Source organism: Gobio gobio (assembly GCF_949357685.1).
Source record: "Gobio gobio genome assembly, chromosome: 17".
Taxonomy (NCBI): domain Eukaryota; kingdom Metazoa; phylum Chordata; class Actinopteri; order Cypriniformes; family Gobionidae; genus Gobio; species Gobio gobio.
Genome location: NC_137110.1, coordinates 38446121 through 38472911, shown reverse-complemented (window position 1 = coordinate 38472911; position 26791 = coordinate 38446121). Strand labels below are relative to the sequence as shown.

General features: G+C 37.4%; 1 protein-coding gene across 3 annotated transcripts in view; it reads right to left on the bottom strand.

The window, feature by feature from the left end:
• gulp1b (GULP PTB domain containing engulfment adaptor 1b) overlaps positions 1-26791 on the bottom strand; it is an 88748-nt gene that overhangs the window by 41389 nt on the left and 20568 nt on the right. For 2 of the 3 annotated variants that reach the window (XM_079841544.1, XM_079841543.1), the window contains exon 2: positions 2771-2854. The exons of the other annotated variant lie outside the window; for it this stretch is intronic. In XM_079841544.1, coding sequence (XP_079697670.1) covers positions 2771-2854 — 84 coding nt within the window. The remainder of the gene's footprint in view (positions 1-2770; positions 2855-26791) is intronic. 3 annotated transcript variants of the gene reach the window in all.

The window sequence follows — 26791 nt, the reverse complement described above, 5'->3', positions numbered from 1 at the left end:
TAATTAGACATATAGTAATAGATACTCAGTGTGTTAATAAATGCTTTATCAACATGTATTCCTACAGTCATAAATGCTTAATTCAGGTAGTTATAAAACATTTAGTAGTTGTCAGTTAACTATTTTTTTTGAGCTCATCTAAAGTGAATACTATTCATGCCTCATAAAAGTTTTTACAAAGGAGATTTTCAGTTACAGTATAATGGCACCAATGTTTCAAACATGGATAAATTCTTTAAAGGTTTAAGGATTTTTATGTATTGGGGAAGCATGAATCATTCAAACTCAGTTCAATACAGTATTTATTTATGCCTAAAATCTTTAAAGGGGTGGTAAAACACATTCTTTTGAAGGCTTGACTGTGTTTGTGGGGTGCTCTGTAACATGTGTTCATGCTTCGTTTTAAAAAAAATTGCCTAATTTTTCATATATTTGACCTTTATTCTACACTGCTCTGTCCCTCCTTGTAAAACGGTCTGATGCTTTCCGGGTTGTATGAAGCCAGTCCCTCAAAAATACGCGATGGGCTCAGATTGGTTAGCTGGCCCAGTGTGTTGTGATTCGCTAAACGCCTAGTGCACGTATGTCGGAAACGTCACGCCCCTACCTTTATCGGAGGCTGTGCTTTGGTCAGTGTTAGAAACAACGGCGTCAATAAAACCATACCAATCTGAGCCCGAATCAGACCCAGAACATTTGAGTGAAGATGATCGAGCAGAACCTGTTCAGTCCTCGAGAGTAAAGACTGCGGATCTATAATGATCGCTACTGAATGGCACTTTAACTTTTGTATTTTTAGAACGATTATAGCCAAATATCTGTCACAAGAACTAACCCAAAACAAACACTAAGCACTGGCTTAAACTAGTAAGTTAGCCAAATCACACACAGAACCATGTTTAGCATGCCTGTAGATAAACAATACATAAAAGCTCTAATCAAAGAATCATTTACACTAATGCCAGGTTCGCTGTTGAGATTTTAACGTTAGTGTTTGTAACGATAGGTGTTCGTCGGATAACGTTAAGTATGAATGAGCATTTAACAGACTGGTTTGCAGAACAGCGTTGTCATCTGTTTACTTCCTTGCTACAACCTATTACAGGAAAACACATCGATGAAAAATAAATCAGACTTACAGGTTGTGGCCCGTGAACAGCTTCTGTTTGTAAATCCAGCTTTCAGGACAAGCCGTTGTGCATATCCTGTATTGAACTCGCGAAGTTTGTGTTGTCCTCCGTGAAATGTGCAGCGCGCGCGTCATGCATCCACGAACCGGCAGTGTTTTTTTCACGCAGCTGACGTTGTGCAAATCTGGCATTGAAATCGCGAAGACGGTGGATGTTTTCCTCTGTTAGATGTGCTTAGATGTTAGATCTCCTCTGCAGGGAGCCCTGCGCGCGCCTGATTCCCCGCTGACTCAAACACACGTGCATATAACATGCTGTATGTTAAACGCTCTGCAACGCACCCCCGTCCCTATGAAGGCTGAACAGAGCAAGTACCCCAGACCTGCAATCCGGATGAATATAACAGCGTTTCCTCGGCATCGCGGCAACAACACTCCAGCCTACTAACCACAACAGCGCCGCGATACAAAATGGCCTCACCCCCCCTTATTTAATATTCTCGGAGGAGGGGTTTATGTAAATATTGAGCCTGGTGATGTCAGCAAGCCCTGGAGGAATGTGTGTAGTCGCCTACTGGCCGTTTGCTGTAGTTCTTAGAAACTGATTTCTTTAAAAGCAAATATCTCCCTTTGCTTTAAACTTTGAACGTTGTAACTTTGCAGATGTTGTTTATGCTCAAGCAGCAACATTACACGCTAGCTAAAGTTAGAATAGTGAAATCGTGGTTTACCACCCCTTTAATATTCCCTTTGAATCGTTTGTCATTAATAGGGCAAATGCTGCAAAACGGTTTACACACAGCAAAGCGTCCCCCGGTGACTGTAAAGGTCAATGAACGTGAAGTCTCACATCATTTCTAGTTCGTTAAGATGCATTCTCACCTTCTGAAGAAGAGAGTCGTGAGTGAGAGTGTCTGTTTGGATTTAATGATAATTTCAGCGAATGAGCAAATCCCAATTGAGAGCTATGAAATATTCAAAGCAACCTACTACTGCAGTGTCTGTGGCTGGAGATAAAACTTGCCAAACATGGGCTGTGACCATGCCAGCAAGCCTAGAGGCTCTTCTGTCACTGACATTAATAAAACATTAGCCTAGAAGGCACACTTTCTGAGGGAAGTAGGCTAACCTATGTCACCTTTGAATCCAGGTCTGTCCATGATGTTCAAATAAGCCAAAGTTCGTGTGTTGGGGAGGTTTGGAATTGGAAACAGAACAAGGATGAGTGCCAGAAACGAAGCTTTGAAAACCTGAAGTGTGGGGGTGAAACTTGAGTGAGTGTCCCATTTTAACAAGTTTTAACGCAGTTTGGGCCTGGAAGTAATTACTTTCCCAAAGAAAATATGTTGAAACTAAATAGTCTGAGGTTCTTCTGGGAGCAAAAACCCCTAGGAACTGCATCCCTTATGGTGCACCTAAAAAAACGTAATTAGCGACCAAATACAAAAAATTTAGCCATGTTCTTCAATGACTTTGCTTCAAGGTAAATTTAATTTAAAATTCTGTCACTCAAAACAAGCTTATAAACCGTCTGTAGTTCAATCAGCCTCATAAATGCACATTCGTCTTCATCAGTCAGTCAGGCTTGTTGGCATATTGGTAGCTGACATTGCAGGAAAGAAATCTAGTTTATTCTCATACCCTTTCTCCTGTTAAAAGCCCTGTTCATTCTGCAGAGTTTGAGAAGTGCCTGTGAGGTGAGGACGGACTCCAATGAGAAACCACCTGAAGAAAAAGCACAGATGAACAGAATGATTGTGAATAAGCGGTGTTAATCTCAATGAAATGTTCACTGTCAAAGGGTTTTTGATTTTGCAAATAATAAAGGCTAAACAATATATATATATATATATATATATATATATATATAGTGTTGGCGAAAGTTACTTTGAAAAGTAATGCATTACAATATTGTGTTACTCCCTTAAAAAGTAACTAATTGCGTTACTTAGTTACTTTTTTAAGAAAAATAATGTGTTGCGTTACTTTTGCTTTACTTTTTCTCACCTGGGAAGATAGATTGTTCTATTTTTGGGCAAATGTAAAGACCCTTTCACACCAAAATTGGAATAAGCCACAGGCTGAAGGAAAGGCAAATTCACGTGTGTACATGTACAGTAGAGGATGCAGCTCAAACAAACCTTTCATTTGTGCTGCCGTTCTGGAAAACGGAAGAATAGGACACAGGAGAACTTACTTCACCAATAAAAACAAAAAATTTAAATTAATTTTTGCTTGTGGTGTAATTGAATCATAAGATCAACAGCACGTACATTGGTCAATAAAGTGAGATTGGCCCCACTTTATATTAGGTGGCCTTAAGTACTATGTACTTACATCAAAAAATAAGTACAATGTACTTACTGTGTTCAAATTGTATTGCAAAAAACCATTGCTGATATTGAGGTGGGATACGGGTAGAGTTAGGGACAGGTGTGGTGATATGGGTAAGTTTAAGGGTAGGGTTAGGTGTAAGGGAAGTTGCAACTGTGTAATTACAAATGTACCTACAGAAATTAATTTCAGACTTAATTACATGCAGGTATTTTTTCAAATGTAAGTACAATGTAAAAACATGTATATACACAACAAGTGCATTGTATCAAATTATTAATTAAAATGTAAGTACATAGTAGTTAAGGCCACCTAATATAAAGTGGGTCCGTGAGATTAAATGCATAACAATATTTGTTTTATTTAACATATTTAATTATTGGAGGTTTCTGATTTTGCATTTGACAGATTTTATTCATTTTGAGAAATACTGAATCTTTTTTATGCAAGTGAGATTAGTAAATGCCTGCTCACATTTAGTCTAGAAGTACAAAATCCCTTTTTCCCCAACATTGGGACAAGAGAAATGTCAGTCAATAAATGGGAAAACAAAGTAACTTATTTGAAAAAGTAACTTAACTAGTTACTTGAAAAAGTAACCTGATTACATAACTCAAGCTACTTGTAATGCGTTACCCCCAACACTGTGTATATATATATATATATATATATATATATATATATATATATATATATATATATATATATATATATATATATATATATATATATATATATATATATATATATATATATATATATATATATATATATATATATATATATATATATATATATATATATATATATATATAAATATAAATATATTTGTAGTTTAAGTTGAAGTAAAAATTTAATAAAATAATAAATGTGACAATGAAATATTGACTACATTTAAAGGACAAAAGAGGAAATATAGACCAGGGATGTCCAATCCAAAGCCACTGGAAGCCACCTGCAACCTTTAGACAAAAAGCGTAGCAGCTAATGCTAACGCTCCTGCTTTGTCGGTACGCACGAAAGGAGACAAGAGAACGGATGTCAATGGAGAAGAGGCTTCACTACACTGAATAAACCACTTTTGTGAGGAAACTCGACTGCCTGTCCACTAATCATCATGTTTTACACTAAACAATACTTTGGTGGGAACGATATGTAGATTTTACTATGAAAAAAGGTTATTTTATAAGAGAAGGAATGTTGCGACAGGTAGGACTCCTTTAAGGCACTACTTTAATAGTAATATTGAGTGATATTGTATGTTGTCTAAAGAAAGTAAAAAATACAGATGTTTTCTTTCTATGGCTTTCAGGTTTTACCAGTTATGATAAGACTTGAATTGTAATGACTATTATAACCGCATGTATGCATATGATGCTGATAATATGCATTTTAATGAATAAAGAGAAAATGAATAATTTAATCAAATATTGTGTTACATTGTATGTTGTTTAATGAAGATTAAAAAGATTTAGTGAAGATTTTCTTTCTATCGCTGCCAGATTAGACTTGTATTGTAATGATTTATGACTGCTGTGTGCCTAATGATAACACTTTTTAATGAATGAAGGTAAATAAATACATATAATTTTAATGAATTAAATATGTATTAAATTACAATTGAGTTTTTAGTGTAATCTTAAATGCAGTTTTATGCGGACTGCAGTGACTAGTAGAGATATGCACACTCTTTTTTTTCTGCAGTAAAGCACATTCCACAAACAATGCAGTACTAATGTACTTTTACTACCGATATAACACCAAAATATAGAACACGCCAACAGATGGTGACCAACGTGGACAATCACCAGACAAAACCCAGACAAAGTGTCTGTTGCCTTTGGACGCCGTTTGTCACTGCAGTGGGAATTGGCCTTAATACTTTGAATTCAGCCAAAAAGGTCTGTGATATTTACTATAAATCCACTATTGGTTGTCATTTAAATTCACAAGTCAAAGTTCACCAAACTTGCAACACTTATGCAACATTTCATATGCAGCAGAATGCAATACTGCACAAGCTTTGTAAAAAAAAGTAAAAAATAAGTGGGAAACATAGGGGCCATTTATACAACACCGTTTTCAACTAAAAACAGAAAACTTTTTAGGGTTTTAGACTGATCATTTACACGACAACAGTGTTTTGGTGGCCTGAAAATGCTAACTTTTGAAAACGGGTTTCAAAGTGCACGTTTTTGGAAACAATACCGTTATTGTCTCCCTGTAAACTACAAAAACACAAATCTGTAAATTGGAGATGTCATGCGTACGTGTTCAGGCATGCAGTGTTCCTTTACAAAGCAACAACGCCGACTACTGGCCTGGCATGAATAATACAACGTTTTTATTCATTTTCGCGGATCGGAGTGAACAGGGATCACTCTGACAACGTTGTCATCTGTACACGAAAAAAACAAAGGAAAAACTTTTCTGTTTTTAGTACATTGTTTTAGGCCCCGTCCACACGAAGACACATTTAGCGATACGTAAAAATGTTGTATCATATCAGCTTTTCGTCCAGACGGATCCAGCGTTTTAGAAGCCTGAAACCGGTATTTTTTGAAACCGGGTCCCAGAGTGGATAAATCTGAAACGGTAAAAACTAGGACTGAATCCGAAAATGGCCCCTAAACCCTTATTCACTATTCCCTACGTTAGTCCACTAATACAGTTCACTTGAAGGAGTGAATGAAAACGAGTGAGTGAATTCAGACAGCCGTTGTGTGTACATCGACTGTACACTTGTTATTGCGGTGCAATGTGGGATAGAATGAGTGCACTCAATAACATCCACTATGGTTTCGGACACCACTACAAATGGCTGTCCCCTCAAATAATGCCCTATTTAAGGGTATAGGCAGCGATTTCGAATTCAGGGTTGGGGTAGGTGCAGGCGTTAATAAAAACACAATCTGGTAAGTAGCAAATTTATTTATTGTTATTTTATCGTGAGATCTTGCCTCACTTCCGACCATTGTTGTACCCCTTCTAGCCACAACTCTTCTTCTGCGTTTGTACACAGATATTTCTTGAGAAGAGGGGAAAAAAAAGATTGGATAGGGAAAGCTCTGGCTTCGTGTGGACGTGGCCTTAGAGTGAGTAAAATTACCCTCCTCAGTGCCCATGGCAGAAATTTGCGGATTCAGAGGTTGCGGATTCAATCAAAGGTAGGGTGAGTTACTGAGATAACAAACCTGCAATCACCATTGCACCCTTAACTTCAGTGACAGTTTGCTGCAGTCTCACCAATTAGTGTGGTATATGTCACTTACACTTTGAGTGTTGGATGACAATCCTGTGCAAAGCTGACTAAAAATATTTTACATCTGTTTAAAATTATTCTGGCATAGTTTGCTCAGAGTGTAGAAACAGGATTTCTGTGGTTCAGAATATAGCTACTGTTAGTCATATAGGTGACATCAATTCCTACTTTTGCTGTGAAGCGTTTGGTTGAAGTTGCGTCGATGAGTGAGATGACATAGAAGTATGCAAGATCAAAGCATCAAAGAAACGTTGGAGGCTGAGCATGTCAAAAACGCTGAACCAAACAAACTCTATATCAAAAAGTAAATTCCTTTGGGCCGATCCTTTTGCATTAGAAAAAACACACCTCAGAGACCCCACGCAATTGACAGACTGCAAACACAGTGTAAAATCTCACCTTGTTGCCATGCAAAACACATGGTCTTATTCTTTTAACCCATATGAAATAATCAAACTGATCAAATTTTTAAAAAGTATCATATTTGACAATCATTTTTGATACATTAGGCTTTTATGGCTCATATAGTATAATATAGAAGAATATGGAGTTCACACTCAAAGAAACTGAGCAAAATTATGCAAATTGGTGCAGTTGCTGATATTTATATGACCAAAAATTAAGATGAAATAGCTTTTAATGTAAATCACTGAGATTTTTATAACTTTATCTCTATAACTGTCTTTATAACTATCAAGTACAGGCTTAGACACAGTGACACTAGACAGATAGATCAATTCAAACAGGTGAGTTTATTAGTGAAGCGGCAGGAACACAGTCCACAAACAGGTAAGATGATCAATAGAGAGATAAATGAGAGCTTGAGCTTGTCTTACAGGTTTGGAGAGCGCACACACACACACACACACGGGAACAGACAAAGAGACGTGGGAAGACTAGATGATGACAGGATCGAGGTAACAACGTTGGTAGAGTATCACAGAAACTTCTAGCAAGTAGCGAAGTAAGTGAGTCTGTAGCATCAGAGGAGGCCAGACAAAGGCTGAATCCGAAATCGCCCCCGATACCCTCAAATAGGGCTATTTTTGGAAGGGACAGCCATTTATTGTCTGAAACCATAGTGGACGTTATTGAGTACACTCATTCTATCCCACATTGCACCGCAATAACGAGTGTACAGCCGATGTACACACAGCGGGTGTCTGAATTCACTCACTCGTTTTCATTCACTCCTTCAAGTGAACTTTATCAGTGGACTAAAGTAGGGAATAGTGAATAATGGTTTAGGGAGCGATTTCGGATTCAGCCAAAGACTGAGGGTGTGTGTGCTACTTATGGTTCTGGTGATGAGTGTCAGGTGTGCATGGTTAATATTGAGTGTGAAGGCTGAGTGAGTGAAGGAGAGCCTGGTGCGATTGTGACATTAAGGCCCCATCCACACGGAGACACATTTAGCTGTATACGTAAAAATGTTGTATCGTATCAGCGTTTCGTCCAGATGGATCCGGGGTTTTAGGAGTCTAAAACTGTTTTTTTTTTTAAACCAGGTCCTAGACTGGATAAATCTGAAACTGAAACCCTTGCGTTTTCGTGTGTACAGCCAATCCGTATATTTTGTGAAACGGTGATGCCATTACACCACGTCCCACCCACGGTAAAGACTAGAGGGGATACAGCTACAGCCACTGGGAATGCTCACATCAATATTTCGTCATTTAATTACTGTATTTGCATCATTGTAAAGGTAGGTTTAGGGTTGGGGTAGGTGTAGGCGTTACCAACTCACCAATCTGGTAATCTGCCTCACTTCTCCACTTTTGACCGTTGCTGTACCCCTTCTAGCCACAACTCTTCTTCTCCATGTTTAGTGTATTTCTGTGGCAGAATTACAGCGGCACATACTGGTCTATCAGGTATACTAAATCGTTTTGAGTCGTTTCAGTGGTTTTGTGTGTACGCAGATATTTCTTGAGATGAGGGGAAAAAAGATTGGATAGGGAAAGCTCTGGCTTCGTGTAGATGTGGCCGAAGGCTGCATCCGAAAACTGTAAAATGCTGCCTTCGGAGGATACATTTCAAGGTAGGAAGGCAGCATCAAGGCACGTCCGAATCCAATGTTAGCTTTATTTCCTGCCTCCTGAGATACCTTCATCTGATCGATTTTTAAAGGCAGCATATAGATGTATCCTTCGCTGCCTTTGATATCCCACAATCCTGTGTTTTCCATTCTGTGACAGTTGAGCTAAAAAATAAAGATGAGAGTCTGAAAGTTGTGGTTGGTGGTCAAGTTTGTGTTTGATGTCATTTCTAGCGAGAAATTACTGTCATAGTAATTAAATAATTGTTTGGTTTTCACCAAAGCTCTCTCTTTTTTTGCTTTAGATCATTCAACTGTTGTGCTGCCTTAGAAGTTTTTCTGAAATCGTGAGGTACCTTTGTGTCTGCAAAGTCATTGCCTGATAGGGCAGCAAGGCAACAAGTCAGCTGCCTACGTTTTCGGACACAGCCTAACAGTATAGAAAACTACTTACATAAAATGCATATAAATATCAGTTGTTTCTGTATATAGTATTTGTTAGTAACATTAAAATGCTAAGGGCCCCATCATACACCCGGCACAATGCGATGCCAGGCAAGTGTTTTTTTGCTAGTTCCAGCCTGATGCAGTTATCATTTTCACGTCCAGCGCCTACGTTGTTTAAATAGCAATTGCACTCATGGCCATCTGTTTGCCCATGGGCGCGCTGGTCTGAAAACGAGGTGTGTTCGTTACGCCCAAAACACACCTATGACTCATTAAGAGACTAGGTACAACCCTTTTTGACCATGCACCTGGCACCGACCGTTTTTTTTCCGTCCTTAAACTAGCAAAAGTGGATTTGGACACGTCCGAAGTGCACCTGCACCATGCGCTTCAGATCATGAGCTCAGATCATTAAAATAGGGCCCTTAGTTTTAAGATCAAAGCTCTGTAGTTTTTATTGTGGGGACAAAACATGGCCCCACTTTATATTAGGTGGCCTTAAGGACTATGTACTTACATCAAAAAATAAGTACAATGTACTTACAGTGTTCAAATTGTATTGCAAAACACTTTTGCTGATATTGTGGTGGGATACGGATAGGGTTGGGGACAGGTGTGGTGGTATGGGTAAGTTTAAGGGTAGGGTTAGTTGTAAGGGAAGTGTCAACTGTGTAATTACGAATGTACCTACAGAAATTAATTACAGATGCAATTACATGCAGGTATTTTTTTAAATGTAAGTACAATGTAAAAACATGTACACAATAAGTGCATTGTATCAAATGATTAATTAAAATGTTAGTACATAGTAGTTAAGGCCACCTAATATAAAGTGGGTCCCAAAACATTTAATGCAATAAAATGATTGAGAAATGTACAATTATATGCATCATCAATGTCTTGATATTTTAACATGATTTTTTAAATAAAAATGATGTATAGATAATCAAATAAATCTAATTTGTGTAGTAAGTGAAGTGTAATGCTGCGTTCACACCAAACGCGAATTGAGCGTCAAAATCGCGTCTATCGCGTCTAGTTTCACGCGCGAACATTTTGAATGCATTCGCGCGTCTGCAGAGAATTGGACGCGCGTAGAAATCGAGCGTTTGAAGCGAAATTGACGCGCGTTCAAGGCACTCCAGGAGAAATATGTCATAAAACACCACTCTGCCTCTTTTCATTTTCATTAAACATATATATTAAGCATTAAAGGGTTAGTTCACCCAAAAATGAAAATTCTGTCATTAATTACTCACCCTTATGTCGTTCGAGACCCGTAAGACCTCCGTTCATATTCGGAACACAAATGAAGATATTTTTGTTGAAAGCTGATGGCTGAGAAAGGCTTCAGTTAGGCCTCCATTGGCATTCAGTACACTTATACTCCCAAGACCGATAAAAGGCACTTAAAATGTCATTACAAAGTCCATCTCACCACAGTGACTCTACAATAAACTTACGATGCGACGACAATAGTTTTTGTGCGCAAAAAAAAATCAAAATAACACCTTTATCCAGCTTGTTATTGCCTTCCGCGTGTGCCTCCACGACGCATGCGCGAGAATATGACGTAGCGCCGGGGCTCGGGATTCCATGAAATGCACACTCTAACCCCATTTTGAGCACTACGCCGAGACCTAAAGCACGATCAATGTAGAATCCAACAGCTGAGATACGCGCGTCTTCCTCTGATTGTAAACAAATCACTTCTGGGTCATCTGTCCGAACGCCGGATCTGCGTCATATTCTCGCGCATGCGTCGTGGAGGCACACACGGAAGGCAGTAACAAGTTGGAAAAAGGTGTTATTTTGATTTTTTTTGCGCACAAAAACTATTGTCGTCGCATCGTAAGATTATTGTAGAGTCACTGTGGTGAGATGGACTTTGTAACGATGTTTTGAGTGCCTTTTATCCGTCTTGGGAGTATAAGTGTACTGAATGCCAATGGAGGCCTATCTGAAGCCTTTCTCAGCCATCAGCTTTCAACAAAAATATCTTCATTTGTGTTCCGAATATGAACGGAGGTCTTACGGGTCTCGAACGACGTGAGGGTGAGTAATTAATGACAGAATTTTCATTTTTGGGTGAACTAACCCTTTAATAGCCACACAAATGTGGTCCAGGCAACTCCTACATTATCTTCACTACATGTATATTTAAATATCCTTAAAATATAAAGTTATGAAACTTCTCTTTGCCCTCAGTCAAAACGATTTGGCAGACAACAAATTATAGATTCATGAGAGCAAAGCTCGGCCGTTAGATCTACACAAAACGAACCACTACAGGACATCAGAGCCAGCGGCAGACGCCAGAAGGACTGGCCGAGGAAAGGCTGCCTTCGCCGGGGTTATGAGCAGTGATTGCCCGCAGTGATCGCCTGGATCTCACAACTCCAAAAACACAAGATTATTTTTTTTTTAAATAGGCGCTCTCTTTATAAATAAACCACAGACTTGAGCTTTAAACAATTACATTCCCACCTGAAAGAGTCTTAAAACTACATTTTGTGACACAATAGTACTATTTTTAATTTATGCAGGGTTTCTCATACACGTCACTTTACCACGTGACAGCAGCAAGCAGGCTCCTGATTGGATAACGCAGCGCGAATTGACGCCAAAGTTCAAAATTTTCAACTCGGGCGTCAGACGCGAATTCGCTTCAAACGCGTGAATGCACAAAAGCACCATTCGAATTTGAACCATTCGCACGAATGAGGCGGATTCGCGTCCTTCGCGCCGCGCGAAACGCGCCTTCCGCGCCGCGAGACCTCCAGACGCGCGTCAACGCGCCTTTCCATTGACTTAACATTGAAATCACTCGCGCGCAGACGCTCTATTCGCGTTTGGTGTGAACGCAGCATAAGTGAACTAGGCTATAGTAAGTGTTCACAGTTCATCTTGAAATATTACAATCAATATAAAAGTCATTCTTATGTTTACTTTATAAAAATCTGTAACAATTTCACAGCAAAAACACACGTGTATCACAACCTGAAGAGGGACATTTTTAAAATTATACTAAAAGGCCTTTTACTTTCTAAAAAAAGTATAAACTATCAAATCAATAGAAGGCATATAGCAGATTGTGTACAACAAGCTTTTGTCATGTTGATAATTTAGAGGCCTTAGAAATTTGCTTATCAAATGAGATACATTAGTCTTTACAGGGTTAAGGCTGCTGTGATTGCTCACTAAGATAGAGTACCGCAAAGACAGCAAGCAATGTAATCATCAGAGTCAATGTCATCTCTACTGAAAGCTTTCTGAATTTCAGTTGATTTGATTTGATGCAAAGCTTCCAGAGCATTCTAATGGTGCTCTGCTATATTTGGCTCTATGGCTGCGTTTACACTGCAAGTCTTAAATGCACAGATCTGATCTTTTGACCATATCAGATTTTTTGTACCGCCTGTTTAGAATTCTGAAATAAAGTTCCTGTTGCTGAGAAACATAATGTAGATTTCAGTAGCAAAGCGGTTATACAATTCACAGAGGTTGAAAACAAGTTTCTATGCTCCTGAATATTTTTGTGTGCGCAATCTCTTACCAATATATAGTTTCCTCCTCAATAAAAAAAGCTGCGTTTTAGTGCGAGAGTATACAGTCTGCTTCATAATACAACATTAAAAAGCTGTCTTTGTGGGTAAACGTGAGACCCTCGCCTTGTGGTGGCTTGAAACTCTAAGGGGAATCGGATAGATAAGTTTAGACGTAGGTCAGATGTCCAGATATCGGATGTGTATCTAGAAAGGATGCAGAAAAAAGATTCTCGTGCAGATTTTTGTGTTTACATGTGACGTGTGCAACGAATTTCATTCTGTGTCAGATGCAAGTTAAAAATATATATATATTTTTGTGCAAATGTAAATACAGCCAATGACAGCAGCAGGAGTCAAGTGGCTTCTGTGAAGCCCTGAACAACAGGGAAACACATCTCTTCCCTTTATCAGAGTCAAAGCTTTGCTCTGTCTGAACTGCAGCACAAAAGACCCTTATAGCTTGAAATACTTCATCTTGGCACAGCACTTCAGCCGTCAATCAAGAATCGTCCTCAGAGAAGGAAATGGAAGAATGAGAAAATATCGGAAATAGAATGTGCGGAAGACAGAGGGCCAATTTGACAGCCTGCGTTCAGGAAAGTTGCTAAGCCAGAGTATTCCTGCTTGAAGTGCTGCTTAATCTTTCAGTTCTGACAATCATGAATGTGAAAAAACGTATGATCCGAGAGGAAAGAGCAACATGTTAAAAATATGCATGAAATGATACATTAAAAATGACACTCATGCATTTAAGTAAGGCTTAGTTTAATGAGACACAGGGATTTATTACTCTTGACTGAGCATGACAGCCTATGTCTTAAAATTGCACGTTTAATCTCAACGCTGACTAGAGGCAGAGAGGATGTGAACCATGGTGAACTTTCCAAGTTCAGAGGTTTAAAGCAACACATGTTGTTAAAAGGAGAAACTCCAAAACTAGTTGCTGCGCATTTTCACACGGTCCTAATTATTTAGTCTTATGTCTATGGTTTAAAACCCTTCAGAACTTGTTTTATATTTTACATACGTTTTATATTAACCCGTATCACTATTGGCTATCTGTTTTTGAAGTTTACCCCGAAAAACTTAGCTGTAACTAAGTTACAGCACTTCTTAGTCATCATGAATGACGTCAAGGCTATAATGCAATCAGTTATGAAGGCATATGGAGAAATAAAAACAGACACACAAGACTATTTTGACAAACAGTAAGAGCATAATATAATTTGTTCTGGGAAAAAATTGATGATAAATGTTTGAGTTTCAATTCTCATCCAATTCAAATCTCAAACTATTCAAATTAAAACTCTCATTTTTGCATTTATCAAATCTGTTGAGATATGAAGCAATAGAGAACATTTTGAGAAGCAGGAAACAGTCTAAAAAACACTTGAGAAATTGAGATCAACTTTGTGATATTTCTTTCTTATGGATCACATTAAATGTACTGTATATTTGTTATTCACATTACCAATATGCATGTTTTTTTTTAAGTTGGAAGATTAAAAATAAAATAAGAAAAAGAAACATGCATGGATAACTCATTCACAATAAAATCAAAAACATGCATTTAGAAAATAGACAAATTATGTGTGAATTTTATAGTGAATTTTCTAGTATTTTTTCTAGGAATTCTAGTAAATGTTGTTTGATAAGCCTTGCATTACAGATTGTTCAGCCCATTTACTGCAGTATTTTTAGCAGGTGTGACAGGCTTACAAAGGAGATATTTGAAATAATTCAGGAGAAATAATTTTCTGCAGCTAAGCAGAATTAGCATTCTTGACAGGACCTTACCACTTAATTCAAGTCCATTAAAATGTCTTTTTGCTTTTGACATTATATGAGTGTTTCAGCAGAGTGTTGCACTAGCTTTTTAGACAATGTGTTATCAGTGAAGGATAAGGTTTGAAGACGATTTTATATATTTAAATAAAAGTAGAGATCTGACAGATGTAAAATAATGGGTTCAATTATATTCCTTATGCAGAGACAGCTCAGTGGCCTGAAACTGAAAAACACTCTTGACAAAGTCATTTAAGTTGAGGTGTGAAATGGTATAGAGACGGGTAGCGGGGAGCACAGGAAGCAATCTCATTCCAATCATATTCCATTTCAGGATACACATCAAATCACATTTAGCAGCAGATTTTAAATGAGGCTGGAAATAAGTGTAGTGATTCCCAAGGACCAAAGTGAAATGGTGCACACATACACACACATGCCAGTAACTGTGACAGGAATCAGATTTTGAACGGGAGAGCCTGATCTCTTGAATCTTCATGAAGTTTTAATGGGGTGCACTTGTTCAATCTCTTCAAACATTATATGCTGCTTATTCGTAATCTCTGCAGGTATGGCATGCTAGTAAATGGATGATGGCTTATATATATGGCATAAGCTAAATCACTATTAACTTGCAACACCCCTGGCAACCCTCAAACTCTATTGCCTCGTTTCCACCAAAATTACCCGGAACAATTTGTCCCAGGAACTCTTTTCCCCTGAAGACCTGCTGCTGTCTGCGTTTCCATCGCGGTCTAAAGTACCGTGAAGATTAGTCCTGTGACGTAGGACTGCGCACGAATTTCCAGAGCCCACTGGATTTCGTCCTCCGCAAATAAACGTAATAAAGCCTGAACCTCGTTGTCGGTCCATCGGTCACATTTTTTAAACTCTGTTGTTGATTCGAATAGCAAAGTAACAGACTTTTTAGGTTGAAATAAAATGCTGCGTGAGCAGCATGTTCAGGGCCCAAGTCCCACCCCTGAAAGTTCCTGAACTTTGAAAAAGGACTACCTCGTGAGCAGGGCCATTTTGAGGGGGAAATCTTTACCCAGAACTTTATTTGGACTCCGGTTCCTGCGGTTGAAACACACCGAGTACAACCGCAAAGTCCCTTGTTCCTGGGGAAAGTTCCTGCGGTGGAAACACGGCTTATGTGTGCTGGATAAAAGTTCTGTCTTTGGTTTAGTTTAGCTGCTTCTTCTTTGTCCCAGTGACATATGAACATTCCCCCACTCATATACATTCTGTTTGACTGATGGATTGCACACATGCTGACTTGGGTTTCATTTATACTCTGAGTCTTTAGCCCAGGGGTTCTCAACTCTGGCCCTCGAGGTCCACTTTCCTGCAGAGTTTTGCTCCAACCCTAATCACACACACACATGAACAAGCTAATCAAAGTCTTCTGGGTTACTTGAAAGTTACAGGCTGTTAAGTTTGATCAAGGTTTGAGCTAAACTCTACTGGATAGTAGTCCTTGAGGGCCAGAGTTGAGAACCCTTGCTTTAGCATGTGTGTTGTGTTTGCTATTATTATTTGTTTTTCTTGTTTTGTTTTCCCTGAAAGTTCCATATAAAGTGAATGTATCATCTTATTATTTTGTATTAATGATACAATTTGGTTTATATAGCCAATACATATGCTCACTGTAAAATCTAATGCAGAAAATAATGAATTGGTTTGTGTATGGTAAACTTAAATTAAACAAATTAGTTCAATCAATCAAATGAACTTTTATGAGTGTTTAGAACTTTCTTTGGTAACACTTTAGAATACTGTTCCGTCATTAACAAATAACTACACAGGAACAAATGAGTAACACATTATTAAGACTCTAGGAACTACTATTAAAGAAAGAAATTACGTTTTTTGAGGAAAACATTCCTGGATTTTCTTCACATAATGGTTTTCAATTGCAACGGGTTGAAGGTCCAAATCAATGCAGTATCAAAGGGCTTCTAAGGGCTTTAGAGGGCTCTGCACGATTCCAGCCGAGGAATAGGGTATTATCTAGCGAAACCATCTGTCATTTTGTACTTTTTAACCTCAAATGCGTAACTTCTGTGTTGTTCTTCTTCACAGCGCATGACGTCATTACGTCTGAAAGGTCATGCGTGATGTAGGTGGAAGTACCAACCCAGTGCCGAAAAACTACATCTCATGTTCTCCTCCAACTTTAAAATTGTCTGACATTGTTGTTCTACCTTCATTTTTGTAAAGGGCGTTTGATTTAGTCTTTGCATGTTCGTTTTAACACTGGATCGCACTTCCAAATGTTTATTTTTTTTAGAAAATGACAGATGGTTTCGCTAGATAAGAACCTATTCCTTGGCTGGGATCGTGCAGAGCCCTCTGAAGCCCTTCACGTATACGTATACATAAAAAAAGAGAGAAACATTTTCACAATTTTTTTCCAACTCTGAATAGTTTTTTCCTTTGCCCCGTTGAGCTTGGCAGTGGTCCCTTCTAGTAAGACAATGTCTCTAAAATAAGATAGCCAAAGGAAAGTTGTAAGAGTGGATGGTTCCATCCATAGCTTTAGAATAGTCTTTTTGGCAGAAGTGCCTACTGCCAATAAGGTCCTGTTTTGGTGAGCGTTCAGCTGGAGAGCAGAATCGTCTAAATGCAGAAATATCACAGGGTCCTGAGGTATATCCAAATGTAGAATATCAGAAAGAACAGTACATGAAAAAGTCAAAAAAGGAACCACTGTTGGGCATTCCCAAAACATGTGCAAATAAGAACCTACTGTAAATGTTTTACATAAATGACCGTATGGATTAGATCTAACATGGATCTTATACAATACACTAGGAGTGATATAAGCCCTATTAATACATTTGTAATGAATCATCTGGTGTGCCAGGTTCTTAGATGCAGAGAAACATCTGGCCCATACCACATCCCAATCAGGTTTATCTAAACCTTCCCTTTCCCAGGAGTAGACAGCTGGAATAAAAGAGTACTGCAATAAAATAATTGAATTATAGACCTTAGAAACTAAGCCACTAGGGGGAATCAGGGTCCAGCCACTCCCACAGAAGATGTGGCAAGACGCCAGTGGCACAAGGAACGCCATAAGTTTCAAGGCTGACCTCAGTCTTAAATATAAAAAGAAAGAAAATCAAGGTAAAGAAAACTCTGTACATAAGTCCTGAAACGATTTGATGCCCTCATCACCGAAAATGTCAGTCAGGGAGTGAACACCTAAATCGGACCAAACTTTAAAGACAAAAGGTTTGTGGTAGTTCGCCATTAGCTAATCAATAACTACTATTTGTTTCATACCTCCCAGAGGACTACTTAGAACAACTATATACATAATTAACATGAATAATGCATAATGTATAATTAATTCTAAAGTGAATGTAATGGTAATCCACTAGTAATGACTCAACTGTTACCAAATCTTTTAGAAGGAATTACTAATTATCTAGTATTCTAAAGTGAAAAGCATGATAACTCTCTAGTAATGACTAAAATAATTGAACTTTTGAGTTTTTTGTACACTGTAAAAACATGTGACATGTTACATATCGGCCCAATAAATGACTTCCAAATAATTATCGCCATGCAAAAAGATGCATTGTACTAATCATAGCTTAAGGCCTTCACTCAAAATTAAAATTGTATATTCACCGAACATATTTAATTGTGCTCAGTCAATCTATGAAGTCAAAGTGAAAAATCCATGTTGCCTGAACAAGTCCTACGTCCGAAAAACGGTATACGCATGCGCAAAATGCGCTTGAAGAAAACCGTTCGTGTGGAGATTTCAAATGCGGAGCGGCAGAGCGAGCGGAGCCGAACCAGCAGGTGCTGAAGACCGAAACAAACATTCCCAAGAGAATAGAGATATCACAAAGACGTTGGTGAGTATAAGGTGTTGGAAAGTAATGACTCAAGTGTTACTACATCGTTCTAACGGCACTTCTAATTATTAATTATTTGTTATAAAGTTTTGGATTGTAATTCCGTCCGATGGATTTGGTAACACTTGAGTCTTTACTAGTGGATTACAATGATCTTCACTTTAGAATACTGTTGAAAATAATTATTAATTTCCTTTAGAAGGATGCAGGAACACTTGAGTCATTACTATCCAAAACCTTACAAAAACCTCAAAAGCTTACAATGACTTCAGTCAATACTAGAGAGCTATCATGCTTTTCACTTTAGAATAATGATCCAAATAATTAATTCCTTCTGAAGGATTTGGTATACTTGAGTCATTACAAGGGGGTTACCACCATTACCTTATACATTATGCATCTCATTAATTATGAACCTGTTTATAATAGTTCTTAGTAGTTCTCTGGGAGGAATGAAAAAATTTGTAGCTACTAATTAGCTAATAGTGATAGTAGTTACTAGAGTCTTAATAATGCGTTACTCATTTGTCTGTGTAGTTATTCATTAATGACGGAACAGTATTCTAAAGTGTTACCCTGTATTTTTAGTTCACCAAACTGACACGTTTTAAGTAATCTGAATTGTTTCATTGTTTTGAGGTTTATAAACTTGTTTCTTTTAATTTATACAAACTTAAATTTAATTGAAACTGGGCTGGGATTTCTTTTTCCCAACATGCTTTGCCATGACACTTGAGTAAAAACTAAAATTAAGTGTTATATAATTTTATTTGTGAAAGATTAATGTTAATTAGGAGATTTAGTAGTGTTTAATGTTTTGCTCTGCTAATGTAGAAGAGTTTCTGTTATGTTGGGTTTTTTGGGAATTCCCATCATGGAAACACATGAGCTTGGTTTGAGAAGAGATAGGCCTATATGTTAAATGTTCTAAATGACTGCACTCATTCAGCAATTGCTTTGTTAGGCTAATACTATAAAAGCATTTTGTTTCCAATTAGCAAGTTAGCATTAACTGAAATAACTAGGTGAAGCTAACCAAGTTTCCACTACTAAAAAGTTGAGATTATATATATTTCAAGTTATGAGCAATTAAAATGTCTGAGTACAAAATACAAACATCTGCTAGTTCTGCTTAACATTGAATTTCTTAACTTAAATTTTTGATGCAACCCATTACCTCAAATTTGAGTTTTTCCAATGTATTCAGGTTTACAGTGTACTCTGGCTCTGTCTATTGGTTATGTTCAGCAGAACAGGTTGTCAAAAAGATACATTATTTTGACAAGAAAGTGACCAGATATGAGTATATGAATAACATTCATATAAAGCTAAAACTATCATTCATCATTGCAGGTTTTCTCCTTTAAGACAGAGGACAAGCAATTTCTTCTGCATTGCCTCAAAAATGCATAACCTGCAGCTCTTTTAAACAAAAAATGGCATTGCTATCAATCAGTCACACATTTATTCTTTCAGTGACAGATACACTGCAGGCTTCTAGAGAACCAGTACTAAAATAAGTATGGGGTTGTTCAAAGTGCCGAGAAGAAGGTCAGGTCATCACTCAAGAAAAAATTTCACACAGCAGGTAGACATGCAAAATCAATGCAGGCTTTCACATCTATTTTGAATCTATATTTTGGAGTCTGCACCAGGCTTTTAAAGTAGCTTAACCAAGACTTTCCTGGGCCACCAGCCTCACCATGAAGACAATGTTAGTCAACAAGCTTCAACATCTACATTTTCTTGATAAACAGCTGGTCAACCAGCATTTCAATAGCTAGAAACCCCCCACTGTAAATCCCAACATATACATGACAACATTTTAGGGTAGAGTGTCCCCAATTGTTCAGAATTTTATGTTCACTTGACAGAAACACACATCCCATATTTTCCAATATTTTGCTAACTTAAAACATTGTGGTAAAAACTGTAAACGCATATGCAAAATGTGCCTGAGAACAAAACGTTGGTAGAAAGCCGAAACAAAAATCATTCCCAAGAGAAGATGTTCATCAGTTCATCAAGATATTCATCAAGTTTCAAGACGTTATGGTAAGTATTGAGCACTGAAATTATTCTCCAAAGTTTTGCTTTAGGAACCGGTACATTAATCTTACATTGTATTTTTGTAGAATCGCAATGAGTTCACGTTATTGTTTTCACATCCCAGTTTATAGCCCATACTTATCTGCTGGTATAACCAATATTTTTCGTCATTTCATATACTGTATGTGTCAAATGTTAGACCAGGATTGAAAGTGACACTGCAGCTAGGTTAATGTATGAATAATACTTTCAATACTTTTCTCCAAACCAGGTGTCCTATACCTGTCTATCAGAAAAAGACAAACACATTTCACTAGTTGTTTGCCTGGGAAAGAAAAAAGAAGTCAATAACCATCTGTGCAGTATGGATGGCTACAACATTCAGTTTCTGCTACCAAACTATTAATAAATCAAGAAAGGGAGTTTTACATTACAGATATGGAGACCAAAAGGGACGTGCTGCTCCGTGAAGCATATAATCTCATTATCAGGACTGCTAAGAAAGCCAATTAGGGTGTAAATCAGTAGATGGGATAATTCAACGTGGAATATGCAGTACAATGTTCTGCTGTATTGGCAGAAATAAAGAAAATGTAATCTCAAAAATTCTCAACAGCATCATAAATCAGTACAGACAATTAATTTTCCATCCTTTTAGTTGTTGTTTGCGTTGCACTTCCATACAATATACAAAAGGTTGACACTTGGCATGCAGAATATCAAGGGTTTGTGTTATATGAAGGAAAGGGCTTTGTTGATTGTTAGGGGAGGTGTACTTAGCAAACTTGGCTCATATTGACATTTTACTGTAGTCCTCGGTCAGTGGGACAGTGGATCAACAGTGTATCAATGTGCTATACTGGCGCATTTCTTGGGTTCAAGTGTATAATCGAACACACACCAAGAGACACGGCAGCGTTGCTCAGGTCTCACGGGCAGTGCCTACACTTGACAAGACAAAGCACCCTGGAATAATGAAGTAGGTTCATAAATCTTAGACGGTGACTTGGAGCATGCGTTAAATCCGTTTTTATAATTTTCCTCTAATCTTCATGGCTGTTTCTGCATGATAAGGGCTTTCCCTGGTGAAATGCTGCAACTTCTCCAGTCACTTAAAATATGCCCATATTTTACTGTCAGGCATTGATTTCTGAGGGGCCGTTTTCTCTCCTCTATGAGCAGCGGTAAAGAAGCTCAAGGACAGGCTAAAGCAATTTCAGTCATTTGGCTTGTTTTTCGTCAAATAAATTTGAATAAGCAAGAGGCAGCAGAAGAAGGCAAAGCAAAATGAAAGAATGTGATGTTCAAGTGTTCCTGTCAAAGTTGATTGAGCAAAACACCCCAGCCAAAGGAATAACTGCTGGTTTTTATATAGAAAAGGAACATAATGAGATTCATTGAGGTTTTCTAAGGGAAACAAACATTTACTGCAAGTAAACAAGGGGTGTATCGGACTCACATTGACCAATAACTAGACATTATGTAATATTGTATTTTGTAAAGCATTCAATTCTTATATGTGACCCTGGACCATAAGGGTCATTTTTTTTAATTTACTTTTTGAATAAAGAAGCTTTCCATTGATTTATGGTTTGTTAGGATAGGACAATATTTGGCCAAAATACAACTATTTGAAAATCTGGAATCTGAGGGTGCAAAAAAATCAAAATATTGAGAGAATCGCCTTTAAAGTTGTCCAAATGAATTCCTTAGCAATGCATATTACTACTAATAATACATTTTTATATATTTACGGTAGGAAATTTACAAAATATCTTCAAGGAACATGATCTTTTCTTAAAGGGTTAGTTCACCCAAAAATGAAAATAATGTAATTTATTACTCACCCTAATGCCGTTCCACACCCGTAAGACCTCTGTTCATCTTCGGAACACAAATTAAGATATTTTTGTTGAAATCTGAAGGCTCAGTGAGACCCATACAATGTATTGTTGGCTATTGCCCGTCAAATATACCCGTGTGACTTATGACTGGTTTTGGGATCCAGGGTCACATATAAAACGTGATTAAACACTTACAAGAAGATTTACAATCATATTTAGCTGCAGTGTGTGTGTTATTGCTTATGCGAAAAAAACTCTCCCTCAACCCCAGTGCGTTTTATTAAGAAGGAAGCATGCAAATATTTTTTTACAGTTCCCCTAAGAAACAGTTACATTCTGAATAGTGCTTATAGTGGTGTAATATTTTCTCTTTACCAAGGGAGGTAATCAATAACAGAGCATGTCCAAGCAGCTTTCAACAGCAGTCTTATGAAAATCCATTTACATGCACATATAAGCTCATTTTCAGCATTGTTGATATTCTGAACCAACCTTCATTTCTCTCACCATAAGATAGGTTTTTTTTTTTATTATAAAATAAACTAGATTCCGAGGTGCATATATTAAATACTTTTTTCTAAAAGAAAATAGAAAAACATGGTAGAGCCCACAGAGCTGCATTTTTGGAGCAGAACACTAAACAGAGCATATAATCCCTTAAGATACATTGTCCCTGCAAACGAGTGTGCGCTAAGGCTAGGCGATATGGCTAAATGTAAGAGTTGAAGAAACATTTTTTCGCCCAAAAATGAAAAATCATTTATTCACTCATGTCAACAAACCTGTATGCCTTTCTTTTGAAGATGACTTCCACTGTATGGATTTAAAAAAATACATTTCAAAACAGACATTTCTCAGGATATCTTTTATGTTCCACAAAAGAAAGAAAGTCATACAGGTCTGAAACGACATGATGGTGAGTACATTATGATAGAATTGTTATTTTTGGGTAAGTTATCCCTTTAATGCGAAATAATGACTGCCCAACACTGTAGTAAGAGCTTCCGAGGTAGAAACGATACATACAACTGACAGAAATTTTTCAAATACCAACATCTTTTTTGAAAAAGTCACTTTTAAAGGATCTGGGTTTTTCTTTAAAGGATTAGGTTTGAATGCTCTCATACTCGCAAGGCAAGACAGGACTAATGACATGATTTTTAGGAAAATGAATGGCCAAGTAAAAAAAGCATTACAATTATTTTGATATGCAAAATGTTGCTTCATTTTTATTAGCAAAAATATCCATTTATGCACTTAACTAAATAGGTATTTTTCATTCTTTAACAAGGCACAGTGAGTGGGTTTTTCGTTGGCTTGTATTTTTAGTCAGTCGTATTCAATGCCATTTGATGAGGTGAAGGGCAGAAACAGGAAAACAAACTCATTGTTAATGAGCCTATTCTCCCCAAGAACTGTTAAAACAGGCCATGCTAGAATGTGAGACAGGACAAGAAAGAAACAAAAACAGCAATAAATGTCTCTGTGCATGCTGCCATCCCCTTGGCAACAATACCAACATTACGTGAAAAAAGCAAATGGCAACAATTTATAATTTAGCATTATGAATAATAAAAGGCTACTAAAATAATCTCAGCCAGCAGATAAAATGCGTTCTGGAACAAAGGCCATGCTATTACCTGGCTGGCACATAATCTCATTTATGTAAATAACCAACAGGTTAAAGTACAGCAAATGCCATAATGAGCGAACCACCTAAACCTATGAGTTTAAATTCAGATAATATGGCTGAATGCTAGTCACGTCACTGTATGTCAAGGTAAAATTGCAATGTTAAGTTACCCTTTTGTATTTTACAAGAAAAAACACCAATGATTTGTGTGGCAGTAAAAACGTTTTTGCAGCATATCAAAACGTTTTGGAATAAGACATTTCTTTCCCAATTATGTCTAAAAAAGTTGCTCACTAATTATTTTTAGCAAAAAGAAGAGAAAGCGATAATATAGCCACATATCTGTGCAGATATGCAGTATTTTCAAGGGTACTTTGAACATGAGAGGGTGCAGCTTCGTCAAATAACATAACATACAGTATAAAAAATGCTAAGCAAAGATTAGTAACATTCAAAGTATACAGTTGTGGTCAGAATTATTGGCACCCCTGGTAAATATGATCAAAGATGGCTGTATAAATAAATATTTCATTTAAAAAAAAAAAAAGTTTCATTCTGAAATGTTTTACTCCAAAACACATTGGCCACAATTATTGGTACCCCTAGAATTTTTTATGATTAAAATATCTCTGAAGTATATTCCCATTGATATTAACATATATTAGCACACCAGGGTGGCTATAGGAACATGAAATTGTCTAGCTACTTCTTGTTTCACAGGAGTATAAATATGAGTAAACACAAAGGCCAAATTCCCTTAAGAATTCATCACAATGAGTAAAACCAAAGAATATAGTTCTAATGTGTAGCAAAATAGTGTTGAGCTACACAAAATAAAGTGGCTGTAAGAAAATAGCTAATGAATATTTAGAGCATTGAAAATCCCCATTTCCACCATCAGGGCAATAATTAAGAAGTTCCAATCTACTAAAGACGTTATGAATCACTCTGGACGCACCTAATGCACGCCGATGAGGAAAGTTTGAGAGGCCAAAGACTCTCCAAGGATCACAGCTGGAGAATTGCAGAGATTAGTTGAGTCTTGATGTCAGAAAGCCTAAAAAACAACCCCTACATCACCACATGTTGTTTGGGAGTTTGGGAGTTGTTTGGGAGTTGTTCTCATCCAAAAACAAACTCCAGCATATTCAGTTGTTAGACACGACTGGAACGTCAAAAAGGTCTGGATTTTCATGGTCATATGAAACAACAAAAAAAAGACCCACCAGATGTGTTTGGTGCTAACAAGGATAAAAAGTATCCCATTCCCACGGTAAAATATACTGCTGGATCTTTAATGTTGTGGGCCTATTTTTTTGCTGGAGGTCCTGGACATCTTGTTCAGATACATGGTATCATGGATTCTAGCAAATAGCAACAGATAAAAAATCTAAACCTGACGACATCTGCGAGAAATCTTATGATGGGCCGTGGTTGGATCTTCCATCAGGACAACAATCCTAAACAAACATTAAATCAACACAAGAATGTGTCACTAAGCACAAAATGAAGCTTCTGCCATGACCATCCCAGTCCCCTAACCTGAACCCTATAGAAAATGAGTGGGGTGAACTGAAGAGAAGAAGCACCAACATGGAGCTGGGAATCTGAAAGATCTGGAGAGATTCTGAAGGAATGGTCTTTGAACTCTTGTCAGGTGTCCTCCAAAATCATCAGGCAATTTTCAATTCTTTTACTTCAACAAAAGGTTTGATAATTTTTTTTAAAATGAAAGATCAAAAGGATAAACAATGCAGATTTATTTTTACAGCCATCTTTGATCATATTTACCAGGGGTGCCAATAATTCTGACCACAACTGTAATTGCCAAACATTTAAATAAAGATGAATTCTCCTTTCATCTATTTGCCACTGTTCCCAAAGTTGGAAAGAACGAGAAGTACTGTCATTCAAATATAGTGCAAACAGATCTTACATCTTATTAATATTACAATCACATTTGCCTTATTAAATCATGTGAATAATTTGTGTAATCAATTCATTTAAATGAAACATCTGAATGAACCGATTCACTAAAATGAATTCTCAGTGCTTCATATGGATAAGAAATTGTGTACATTACATTTAGGCAAGTGTGTTTGATTACATGCGAGAATGCAACAATGTGCTGGGTTTAAAATGAGCAGTGCCAATGGTTGTTGTCATTTTCTGGAGGGGTTGGGGTTTCGGGGGGGAATAGAAACTAATACGTTTAAAATTATATCCATCCATCTTAGTTTGTGCAGCGCACCTATTGATGTCAACCCAACAGCCGAGTGGATACCGCTTAATAAATGATCTTAATGCATCATGTAGCTTTTTAATCATGTTTTCATGAACAATGCTGGTTTCATTTTACACTTAATGAGGGTTACTGTATAATTAATATAATTCAGAGCAAACATCATTACTTAATAGTCTGCGAGATATTCTGTTGAACTAATGCATTTTAGTCCACATAAAAGGCACATCTCTGGGTAAAGAACAAAGCAGGCTGTGAAGTCACTGCCAAATGAAGACCAGAGAATTTGCCTAGCCACATAAAGGGCTGTCTAATGCGCGCACGCGCACAAACACACACACACACACAAACAATTCTGGCATAGATAAAGCAGGGGAGAGGACATTATGACAATGAACCAGGTCAGCTCAAGCGCTTCACAGCTCACATCAAAAGCAACAGCTTTTATTTTCATACACTGCCATAAAGCCTCTGCTTTAGTGCTGCCTAATACAGATATACCAAGGGTAAGCGTTTGTTTGTGGTGTAAGTATGTCACCAGTAAATTAAAATGTCTTCCAAAATCCAAAGACGAAAAGCTGCGCATTCAACGAACGCCAAATACA